Below are 12,277 nucleotides of genomic sequence, written 5' to 3'. Positions count from 1 at the left end.
GAGGAAGGACACTATATCCTACTTAAAGGGTCTATCCAACAAGAAGATCTAACAATTGTAAATATCTATGCCCCTAACATGGGAGCAGCCACTTATATAAGCCAATTAATAACAAAAGCAAAGAAACACATTAACAACAATACAATAATGGACAGATCATCTAAGCAAAAGATCAACAAGGAAATAAAGACTTTAAATGACACACTGGACCAAATGGACTTCACAGATATATTCAGAACATTCCATCCCAAAGCAACAGAATACACATTCTTTTCTAGTGCCCATGGAACATTCTCCAGAATAGACCACATCCTGGGTCACAAATCAGGTCTCAACCGGTACCAAAAGATTGGGATCATTCCCTGCCTATTTTCAGACCACAGTGCTTTGAAACTAGAACTCAATCACAAGAGGAAAGTTGGAAAGAACTCAAATACATGGAGGCTAAACAACATCCTACTAAAGAATGAATGGGTCAACCAGGAAATTGAAGAAGAATTAAAGAAATTCATGGAAACAAATGAAAATGAAAACACAACTGTTCAGAATCTTTGGGATGCAGCAAAGGCAGTCCTAAGAGGAAAGTATATAGCAATACAAGCCTTTCTCAAGAAACAAGAAAGGTCTCCAATACACAACCTAACCCTACACCTAAAGGAGCTGGAGAAAGAACAGGAAATAAAGCATAAACCCAGCAGGAGAAGAGAAATAATAAAGATCAGAGCAGAAATCAATGAAATAGAAACCAAAAGAACAGTAGAACAGATCAATGAAACTAGGAGTTGGTTCTTTGAAAGAATTAACAAGATTGATAAACCCCTGGCCAGACTTATCAAAAAGAAAAGAGAAATGACCCAAATAAATAAAATCATGAATGAAAGAGGAGAGATCACAACCAACACCAAAGAAATACAAACAATTATAAGAACATATTATGAGCAACTATACGCCAGCAAATTAGATAATCGGGAAGAAATGGATGCATTCCTAGAGATGTATCAACTACCAAAACTGAACCAGGAAGAAATAGAAAACCTGAACAGACCTATAGCCACTAAGGAAATTGAAGCAGTCATCAAAAATCTCCCAACAAACAAAAGCCCAGGGCCAGATGGCTTCCCAGGGGAATTCTACCACACATTTAAAGAAGAATTAATACTTATTCTTCTGAAACTGTTCCAAAAAATAGAAATGGAAGGAAAACTTCCCAACTCATTTTATGAGGCCACCATTACCTTGATCTCCAAACCTGACAAAGACCCCATCAAAAAGAAGAATCACAGACCAATATCCTTGATGAACATGGTTGCAAAAATTCTCACCAAAATACTAGCCAATAGGATACAACAGTACACTGAAAGGATTATTCACCACGACCAAGTGGGATTCATCCCTGGGCTGCAAATTTGGTTCAACATCCACAAATCAATCAACGTGATACAATAAATTAATAAAAGAAAGAACAAGAGCCATATGATCCTCTCAATAGATGCGGAAAAAGCATTTGACAAAGTACAGCATCCTTTCCTTTTTTTTTTTTTTTAAAGATTTTATTTATTTATTTGACAGAGAGCAAGAGCAGGAACACAAGCAGGGAGTGTGGGAAAGGGAGAAGCAGGCTTCCTGCCGAGCAGGGAGCCCGATGTGGGACTCGATCCCAGGACCCTGGGACCATGACCTGAGCCGAAGGCAGATGCTTAACGACTGAGCCACCCAGGCGCCCCACAGCATCCTTTCTTGATCAAAACTCTTCAGAGTATAGGCATAGAGGGTACATTCCTCAATATCATAAAAGCCATCTATGAAAAACCTACAGCGAATATCATTCTCAATGGGGAAAAACTGAGACCTTTCCCCCTAAGGTCAGGAATGCGGCAGGGATGTCCACTATCACCACTGCTCTTCAACATAGTATTAGAAGTCCTAGCCACAGCAGTCAGACAACAAAAAGAAATAAAAGGCATCCGAATGGACAAAGAAGTCAAACTCTCACTCTTTGCAGATGATATGATACTTTATGTGGAAAACCCAAAAGACTCCACCCCAAAACTGCTAGAACTCATACAGGAATTCAGTCAAGTGGCAGGATATAAAATCAATGCACAGAAATCAGTGGCATTCCTATACACCAACAACAAAACAGAAGAAAGAGAAATTAAGGAGTCGATCCCATTTACAATTGCACCCAACACCATAAGATACCTAGAAATAAATCGAACCCAAGAGGCAAAGAAACTGTACTCCAAAAACTATAAAATACTCATGAAAGAAATTGAGGAAGACACAAAGAAATGGAAAAATGTTCCATGCTCATGGATTGGAAGAACAAATATTGTGAAGATGTCAATGCTACCTACAGCAATCTACACATTCAATGCAATCCCCATCAAAATACCATCCACTTTTTTCAAAGAAGTGGAACGAATCATCCTAAAATTTGTGTGGAACCAGAAAAGACCCCAAATAGCCACAGGAATGTTGAAAAAGGAAAGCAAAGCCGGCGGCATCACAATTCTGGACTTCAAGCTCTATTACAAAGCTGTCATCATCAAGACAGTATGGTACTGGCACAAAAACAGACACATCGATCAATGGAACAGAACAGAGAGCCCAGAAATGGACCCTCAACTCTATGGTCAACTAATCTTCAACAAAGCAGGAAAGAATGTCCAATGGAAAAAAGACAGTCTCTTCAACAAATGGTGTTGGGAAAATTGGACAGCCGCATGCAGAAGAATGAAACTGGACCATTTCCTTACACCACACACAAAAATAGACTCAAAATGGATGAAAGACCTAAATGTGAGACAGGAGTCCATCAAAATCCTAAAGGAGAACACAGGCAGCAACCTCTTCGACCTCAGCCGCAGCAATTTCTTCCTAGAAACATCGCCAAAGGCAAGGGAAGCAAGGGCAAAAATGAACTATTGGGACTTCATCAAGATAAAAAGCTTTTGCACAGCAAAAGAAACAGTCAACCAAACCAAAAGACAGTAGACAGAATGGGAGAAGATATTTGCAAATGACATATCAGATAAAGGGCTAGTATCCAAAATTTATAAAGAACTTATCAAACTCAACACCCAAAGAACAAATGATCCAATCAAGAAATGGGCAGAAGACATGAACAGACTTTTTTCCAAAGAAGACATCCAAATGGCCAACAGACACATGAAAAAGGGCTCAACATCGCTCGGCAGCAGGGAAATCCAAATCAAAACCTCAATGAGATATCACCTCACACCAGTCAGAATGGCTAAAATTAACAAGTCAGGAAACGACAGATGTTGGCGGGGATGCGGAGAAAGGGGAACCCTTCTACACTGTTGGTGGGAATGCAAACTGGTGCAGCCACTCTGGAAAACAGTGTGGAGATTCCTCAGGAAGTTAAAAATAGAGCTACGCTACAACCCAGCAATTGCACTACTTGATATTTACCCCAAAGATACAGATGTAATGAAAAGATAGGGCACGTGCACCCCAATGTTCATAGCAGCAATTTCCACAATAGCCAAAATGTGGAAAGAGCCAAGATGTCCATCAACAGATGAATGGATAAAGAAGATGTGGAATATATATACCATGGAATATTATGCAGCCATCAAAAGGAATGAAATCTTGTCATTTGCAATGACGTGGATGGAACTGGAGGGTGTTATGCTGAGCAAAATAAGTCAATCAGAGAAAGACATGTTTCATATGACCTCACTGATATGAGGAATTCTTAATCTCAGGAAACAAACTGAGGGTTGCTGGAGTGGTGGGGGTGGGAGGGATGGGGCGGCTGGATGATAGACATTGGGGAGGGTATGTGCTATGGTGAGCGCTGTGAATTGTGCAAGACTGTTGAATCACAGATCTGCACCTCTGAAACAAATAATACAATATATGTTAAAAAAAAAATGTAGAAGATAGCAGGAGGGGAAGAATGAAGGGAGGGAAATCTGAGGGGGAGATGAACCATGAGAGACAATGGACTCTGAAAAACAATCTGAGGGTTCTAGAGGGGAGGGGCTGGGAGGATGGGTTAGCCTGGTGATGGGTATTAAAGAGGGCACGTTCTGCATGGAGCACTGGGTGTTATACACAAACAATGAATCATGGAACACTACATCAAAAACTAATGATGTAATGTATGGTGATTAACATAACATAATAAAAAAATAAATAATAAAAAAAGAAAGTATAAACAAAACTGCTAAATGCATTACACGGCATAGAGTATATATTCTGTAAGTGCTACTTACCACTCTTCACAATGATGAATGTCTTCACGGAAATAGTTATCCAAAGTCCCAGCCCATTTGGTTTTCAGCAAATAGTACATACTTAAATCCATAGGTGAAAATACTAAATCAACCACAGCTGATATTTCTCTATTAAAGTACAAAAATGTTTAATGCGTTGTCAATTTGGATATTCCCATATAAAAACAAATAAATATGAATGTAAGCATCACTGAGTTATAGACAATGGAAATTAAAATTATATACTGAAAAAATAATAATTGTTAAAAAAAAAAACGAAATTTGGAGAGAAGTTCCATTGTCTTCTAGCCAACAGTTACTGCCAATGAAGAATCCATTACCAATATTTTTGGGAGAACGTCCATGATATGTGTATGTGTGTGTATATAATTTTTTAAATCTCACAAACAGAAAATCTGTTGTTTTTTTTTTTAAGATTTTATTTGAGAGAGAGAGCACAGGCAGGGGGGAGGGGCAGAGGGAAAGGGAGAAGCAGGCTCCCCGCTGAGCAGAGAGCTCAACATGGGGCTTGATCCCAGGACCCTGGGATCGGGACCTGAGCGGAAGGCAGATGCTTAACTGACTGAGCCACCCAGGTGCCTGTAAAATCTGTTTCTGGATGTAGTATTCCAAGAGTTCTTAAGCATGAAATCTAAAGCCCTGTCCATAAAATAAAAAATAAATTGGATTTTATTAAAATTGAAGGCTTTTGCTCTGCACAAGACACTGTTAAGACCACTGAGCTGGTTTCAGGCAGTTTTAAATAGAGGTGTGGGAGAGCAGTGGCTAAAAGGAGATGGGCTTGTGTTGGAAGAGAGGATTGATTTTGGTCTTGAAAGAACCATTCTGCCTAATATGTATCATGTGGTAGAAGCAACTCAAATTGAAATCATGCAGATTTGGTTTTGAAATCCAGCCCTGGCTCAATGTTAACTCTGTAACCATGGCCAGTTTGGAACAACATGGTGTATTAATAAATAAATTTTATGTATTTGTAAACTAAGGATGATTCTGTCTTTCTTGTCTGCCTTACCGGGCTCTTTTCTGAGGATCAGATGAGACCATGTATGTGCAAATACGTTAAAGAATATAACACTAATACAAGGTGAGGGGCTATTACAGTATTTCCACCCGCTCCTCTATACTGAGATGATCTGGTAACATTGTGTGAGAAAAAGATTTAAGCAGTATCACCTACTACATATTTATATAGCAAATAAAAAAGAGTCATTTATTGTTATAATTTTAAGAGCAGACTCTTGAAGACTGAAAACTCAAGAGCCAAAGAAGGGGTGAGTTTTGGACACCGTCACGGGTGGGAGAAGGGGGTAGGGTTTCTATTGGGATGGAAATTGGGGAGTCAGAGAAGGTTCCACAGTATTGTTTAAGCTACCCTGCATTTCTTCTTGTGATCTCTGCCCTGGGGGACCCCTCCATTTTGACGAATGTGGAGTGATTTAAAACACATCCACTTTAGTATGTGGAGGAAGCAGGCGCAGGCTGATCCTGAAACTGGCTGATGGGAAAAGAAGTCCATCTCCAGTCTGTATTCTTGACCATGCAGAATTTATTGAGAAAGCAAAGAATGTTGAGAGATGGGGTAAGGGAAGACAGAAGACAGAGAAGAATGGGTCACAGGGCATGGATAGGAGAGGAAGGGTGAGGTATTTGAACATCCTGTCTGACACTCAGGCAGAGAGAGACGTGATTACTTATTGACTGGGGAAGAAACAAAATATAAATTAAGCCCTTTAGGGTGATGGAGAATTTCTACTGCCTGAGTCAGGGCAGGAAGCAAAGGCACAGGCTTCTAGATCTTGTTGCAAAAAGATTGGTTCCGACAGCATATAATTTGCATCCTGGTTCCATGGGAGAAGAGGTTCATAGATGGGCACATGTTCTCACACCCCTGAACCATGAATTGGAGTTTTCCACCTGAAAGAAGCAGAGACAGACTGTAGTGAGCAGAGGGCTTCCTCCTCCGACCTTCGCCTTCATCCATGGTTCCCAGTGTCCCCATGCAGGCATGACCAAGACCTCCAGCTTGTGTATTCTTCCTCCCCGTCTCCTTCCATCTGTCTTTTCTGGGCCTTTCCCCACATCTGTTGCCCACTGCCTCTATTGAGGGACTAGACAAACCACAAGGGAAGTCAGACAATGTGGTTCACAGGATGGCAGTAACTAAGATCCTTTATTTTGGGGATGAGGAGTGAGTATAAGGGTAGAGAGTATGGGAATATAGCAAGACACGTCTGGCAACCTGTGAACACTGACTGATAGACAATTGTTTATTCATTTATTCAGGATTTACTAAATGCCTACCATGTACTAAACATTGTACTAAGTGCTAGGAATATATAACCATGAACAAGACAGACACAGTCCTGAGCTTATGGTCAATGTCTCAACATCTCAAGGTGCAACTCATACATTTCTTTTGTAGGAAGAGAGCCAGTCTCCCTGTCTCCTTTTAAGACATCATAAGCCTGCTGGGAAAGACCTCTACCTCCCCATCAGTAGCTAGAATTCTGCTCTTAATTTAGGATAAGTTTCTCCTGAGTCTCCAAATTTCTGGGGAATCACAGCTTGACCCCTCCTCAGGCTCCCACCACCCCAGCTGCTCCCAAGAGTACTTAAGTTAATTGATGTGTTTCTCTGGCAAAGACTGTATTATGAAGTCCCCACATACCTTCAAAGATCTTCTTTAACATGCACTGCTGGGAATTCTGAGTGGAGCAGACTCCCTCTCCACGAAGACATTTTCCATGATCATTCATATATGAACATGTGTGGCAATTTAATATTGGGCCTGCAAATTTAAGACAAGCCTGATGAAATTTCCTGATGGAGCCACAAATCACAAGGAGAGGAATGATGGGCCTGGATACAACACATTTCATTATTTGGTTCTTGTTGGGCATTTGAGGGCCCTGCATCTGATAGAGCAGAGTCTCTCTTCTGGACCAGAGGAAATTCCTTCATTCTTACTGCTTCATCTATAATTTTCATTGCTGAAGAATCCCAAATTTCTCTCTATAATACTGATGTTTACTCCAATTCATATCCCCCACTGGCTTCTGCCATGTCTAACTCCATAGGAGCAAAGTAGAGCTTTAATCACATGACTGGCTTCCCTTTTTACTCCCCCATGATACTCTCACCCACAAGGCACACTTAGAGTAAGAACTGGCTGATTAGTAAGCTATGTTAGAATGCTCTAATGTTGCAAACTCTGTAAAGAGTGATCGTTCTCCATTTTCAAGTTGACCTTCAACAATGTCAATTTGTCACAAAGGGCATTCTTTGTGAAATGCTTCTATTTTGCCTCTTTTACTATCTCCATTGCCAATTCCCTAGTTAAGGAAGCATAAAGAAATAGGAAGGATGTGGGCTTTGGAATCAGACCAACTTAAGTTTGAATCCAAGGATTGCTACTTTCTAGCTATGTGATGTCAGCCCCACTTCTCTCATCTGAAGATTTGGAATATTACTACTTAGGCAATGGGAGGAAATATGAAGTGCTTATGTCTGGTAATATCTTGAGGGGTCATCAAACTCTGGATCTTGTTGTCCTTCCTTGAACAACCCCTTTTTAGTAAGAGCCAAAGAATTGCAGTTGTGCTGGGAAGTTCTTTATGAATCTAACAGACAAAAATGTGTTCATGCTTTATTTTCCATGTTCAAACAAATAAAACGGAGCCACCAGCTTGAGGGCTAGTCATCTCCTTACAGAGTTTGCGAGGCATTCTAACATAGTTTGTTGAGGCAGATTTAGCATGAAGCTCATGAAAGTTAGTGTCCCATGAGCCCCTTCCAAGGGAGCAGTGGGCATTTGTATTTATAATTTCTTACATAGAGTGAAGTTGGAGGCACTGCTGGCATTTTGTATTTGTGTTATTTTTTTAAAGGGCCCTCAAAATTGTTTAGCCTTCAGGGCTACACAAAACCTATATCCTGCCTCCTGGTATTACTGTAAAGAGATGTAAAGAGTGTCTTTGAGAGAGCTGTCTGTGAAGTGTTTGTGAACTAGTCTTTCTTCTATACGCTCTCCTTAAAAGTTGGGTTTCTTGATGTGTTGCCTATTTCTCCCCTGAATCAAGGACTAGCACCCATCCAGATGCAATTCCCCTGAAAATGTGCCTCACCTGAAAATGTGCTTGATGGTGGAATGCCTGAAGACTGATCACCCAGTGGCTTTTCACCTGAAGCCTGTTCACTTGAAGCCTGTTCACCTGAAGCTTGTTCACCTGAAACCTGTTCACCGGAAGGCTTCTCACTGGAAGCTTGTTCACCTGAAGGCTTTTCAGCTGAAGCCTGTTCATCTAAAGCCTGTTCACCTGAAGGCTTTTCACCAGAAGACTGTTCACCGGAAGTCTTTTCACCAGAAAACTGTTCGCCAGAAAGCTGTTCATCTGAAGGCTTTTCACCAGAAGGCTGTTCACCTGAAGGTTGTTCACCAGAAGCGTGCTCACTGGCAATATGTTCATCTGAAGTATGTTCACCCGTAGCATGCTCACCTGAAGCACGTTCACCTGAAGCGTGTTCACCTGAAGTGTGTTCACTTGAACCATGTTCAGCTGAAGTGTGCTCACCTGAAGTATGCTCACTTAAAGTGCTCTCGCCTGCAGAAGTCTCATATAAAGCCTCACCATCTGAAGGGTTTCCAAGTGAAAAGTACTCACCTGAAAATTGCTGAACTGAAGCTTGATGATCCATAGAGCCAGGAGGCTCATCAGGCTGACCTGATGCTCCTGGGATGGAGAGGAACAAAAGAGAGATAGGGAAGGTGAGAGAAAGAATGTCCGGGATAAAGATTGCTTTTCTTATGCAATAAGGCTAACGTGGGATTCCTGGGTTTCCTGTGGGCCTGGTCAGGCATCTGAAGATATTGCAGATGTTGGAGGAAATCAACTAATTACCCAAGAGACCATGAAGGGCAGAGGTGTTAATGAAATACACGGAGACCGCCTCTGGCATTTAAATTTTTTTTTTTTTATTTTATTTACCTGACAGAGAGAGAGACAGCGAGAAAGGGAACACAAGCACAGGGAGTGGGAGAGGGAGAAGCAGGCTTCCCGCCGAGCAGGGAGCCTGATGTGGGACTCGATCCCAGGACCCTGGGATCATGACCTGAGCCGAAGGCAGACACTTAATGACTGAGCCACCCAGGTGTCCCCACCGCCTCTGGCATTTAAAGGAAGAATTTTAAGATCCACATTATTAAGAAATGTACAGGGGAGTCCACTAGCCCATGTACCAAAAGCACCCAAAGGGAAAATGGTGTGCTTCCCTGACAAAGCCAGCATCAGGAAATCAATATGCCATCAATCACAAGATCAGAAGTCTACCACAAGCCCTCCCTCCAGTTCCTCTCTGGGTGAAAGGCAGGAAGGATGAAAATACAAAAGGGAAAGAGAAAGCAACTCGGTTCAATAGCTAAGTAATTCTTGCTGAAATTGAAGGTAGAAGATTTTACCCTTTGGACAGGACAAATTTTAAACCAGAGATGACAAATATCTAATGAACCCACAAAAAAGATCAGACGGGATTTAAGACATTTTTATTTGGCAAATTCAAATTCTTTCTTACACTCAGTCCCCAATCCATGTGGGTTGGAGACTCAAAGTTGGGATCAGTTATTAAGATAAAGACATTCTTTGCTTATTTATTTCTGAATTGAGATTCCTTGTGATGTACCATTATACCTACTTCATGTAGTTGCATGAGGTTTCAGTAAGATAAATTATGACGTGCCTGGTTTATTGCCTAAGTGTTCAATTAATTTTATTTTTCTCTCCTCCCCACTTTACACTGGGACTTAAAAAAACTCTTAGCCAGTCATTCTCTTCTGGCCAGTCCCTTCTACCTTTAATCCATCTCACCAGTGACTACTATACAAATATTCTTTAGGTAGTACTTTTCATTTTATTGAAGTAGCACCAAACAATTTGATTATTACTCTGTGATTAGACTGAGTAACTCAGAGTAGGGTGGGTAGACTACAAGAACTGAATTATTAATCCTAGCCAAAAGCTGAGAGGAATGATAAGATCTGTTGAAGACAAGGTAGCCTAGGGCTCCAAATTACCCTTATCTCTATAAGAGTCCTACAATAGATACGTATATTCTGGGTGATTTGCCGTCCTTATAATCCATGACTTTCTGAAAGACTATGCTTAGAATATGTTGATAAGGAAAGGTAAGGTTTGGAAAGGCTATGGGGAGGTTTTTATTTTTAAAAGTTGTTACTGAATATTATTTGCTTGATTGATTCTTTAACAGTTAACAGAAGTTATAATAAAGAGATTTCTGATGTAGAAAGGTTTGAAAAAGCACACTCATTTCTTAGTCATTCTTAGAGTTGACAACTCACTGCTTCGCCATATGGCTGGCATATACTACCATTTGGTAGCTATGTATCTAAATTTCTGAGTCAACTTTTGAAAGTCTAAGAGAGCATAAAACAAAATCTCGGACAACCAACATTATAGAAAACACTTTGTCATTTAGCCAACAGTTCAGAGCTCATGGTCTCTCTCTTCTCCTCTAGGAGGAATGAGGGAATACAGCCCACCATGAATGAGGACCCTGAAAGAGGAAATACAGACAACTGGGTGGGTAGAACCTGGCCATGAAGGAGAGGCTCATAAGGTCTCTTGCCCATAGCCCTGCTGTGTTCTGAGATGGCTTTCTGGGTACATCACATTCCTATCTCCTTCTATCTTTCCTTGCTACATTAACTACATAAGGATCCCTTGCACTCAGTTCATTGGGACAAACCTTCATTGGACTTCCACAGAACCCTTAGACCTGTTTTCTCATCTCACAGAGCATCAGGTACAAATGGTGAGTGGCTAAAAAAGTAGTAGGAATGAGACAGTGCTAAGCCAGCAGGCTTCTCTGATGGTAAAGCCATTACAAGGAGAAATCAACTGGCTCAGGAGTTCTCAGAGTTGAACTGGTTTAGCTATTCCTGATTCTGAGTTAGATTGGTTTGTGTAACTAATATTCTGGTCTTCCTTCTTCAAGGGCTAAAAGACCTGAAAAAAGTCTCCCAGAGCTAAGATAGGGGACTCACCTCTGGCACATCCAATCAGATAAAGACTCATTAGTAAGAGAAACTTCTTCATCTGGATTTTGGGAAAGAGGAGACCCTGGTGTAGGGCACCCAAGAGCTGTGAAGGAAAACTATGAGCAGAAGCTCCCAATGCTAAGCTACAGCTCCTGGGAATTCTAGAACCTCAGAGACCACCCATGTGCCTCACAATGAGTTGAGCTCTGAGGTTCTCATACAGGCTGTTTGGGCAGGATGGCTCTCTAACAACTCAGGGCAAACGGTGCAGGCGAAGGCTAAATTTGCCATGTATAACATGGTGTATTGGGGCTCTTTGCCCTATATATAAAAAAAAATCCTATTACCAAAACAACATATTCTCTTTGTAATAACTTTTTTTTTAAGTCTTTTTTTTTTTAAAGATTTTATTTATTTATTTGAGAGAGAGAATGAGATAGAGAGAGCATGAGAGGGGGGAGGGTCAGAGGGAGAAGCAGACTCCCCGCCGAGCAGGGAGCCCGATGTGGGACTCGATCCCGGGACTCCAGGATCATGACCTGAGCCGAAGGCAGTCGCTTAACCAACTGAGCCACCCAGGCGCCCTCTTTGTAATAAATTTTAAAAGCTATTTATTCTCTTCTTTTTTAAAAAAAGATTTTATTTATTTGACAGAGAGAAACACAGCGAAAGAGGGAACACAAGCAGGGGGAGTGTGAGAGGGAGAAGCAGGCTTCCCGCCGAGCAGAGAGCCTGATGCAGGGCTCGATCCCAGGACGCTGGGATCATGACCTGAGCTGAAGGCAGATGCTTAACGACTGAGCCACCCAGGCGCCCCTATTTATTCTCTTCTTGAAATGTTCTTGACAGTGAAGTATGATTGGCTGATTATTTTGTGTTTGGCTCTTTGTGGGTTTTTTTGGCCCTGTAGGCTAATCTCTATTGACTTGATCACCTGAATGCTGGTTGTGTTTGGCTT

At 41.3% G+C, this 12,277-nt stretch overlaps 1 protein-coding gene across 4 annotated transcripts; it reads right to left on the bottom strand.

The window, feature by feature from the left end:
* Nucleotides 1–5,912: 5,912 nt before the first annotated feature.
* Nucleotides 5,913–11,377, bottom strand: LOC118026184 (sperm acrosomal protein FSA-ACR.1-like). Of its 4 annotated transcripts, none has more exons than XM_035028935.1 (6): nt 11,326–11,377; nt 8,930–8,998; nt 8,480–8,734; nt 8,393–8,419; nt 6,937–7,056; nt 5,913–6,182 (listed from the first exon to the last, which is right to left on the bottom strand). In XM_035028935.1, the coding sequence occupies exons 1-6, from the start codon at nt 11,375–11,377 to the stop codon at nt 6,058–6,060; spliced, it is 648 nt and encodes a 215-aa protein (XP_034884826.1). In that variant the 3' UTR covers nt 5,913–6,057. The 4 variants fall into 4 exon arrangements, with proteins under 4 accessions (XP_034884826.1, XP_034884827.1, XP_034884824.1 ...); XM_035028936.1 differs by having other exon boundaries at nt 8,480–8,689; XM_035028933.1 differs by having other exon boundaries at nt 8,480–8,998.
* Nucleotides 11,378–12,277: the final 900 nt, after the last annotated feature.

Source organism: Mirounga leonina, unplaced genomic scaffold (assembly GCF_011800145.1).
Source record: "Mirounga leonina isolate KUSES-001 unplaced genomic scaffold, KU_Mleo_1.0 Mir_220589, whole genome shotgun sequence".
NCBI classification, from domain to species: Eukaryota; Metazoa; Chordata; class Mammalia; order Carnivora; family Phocidae; genus Mirounga; species Mirounga leonina.
This window is presented reverse-complemented; position numbering and strand designations above follow the sequence as displayed.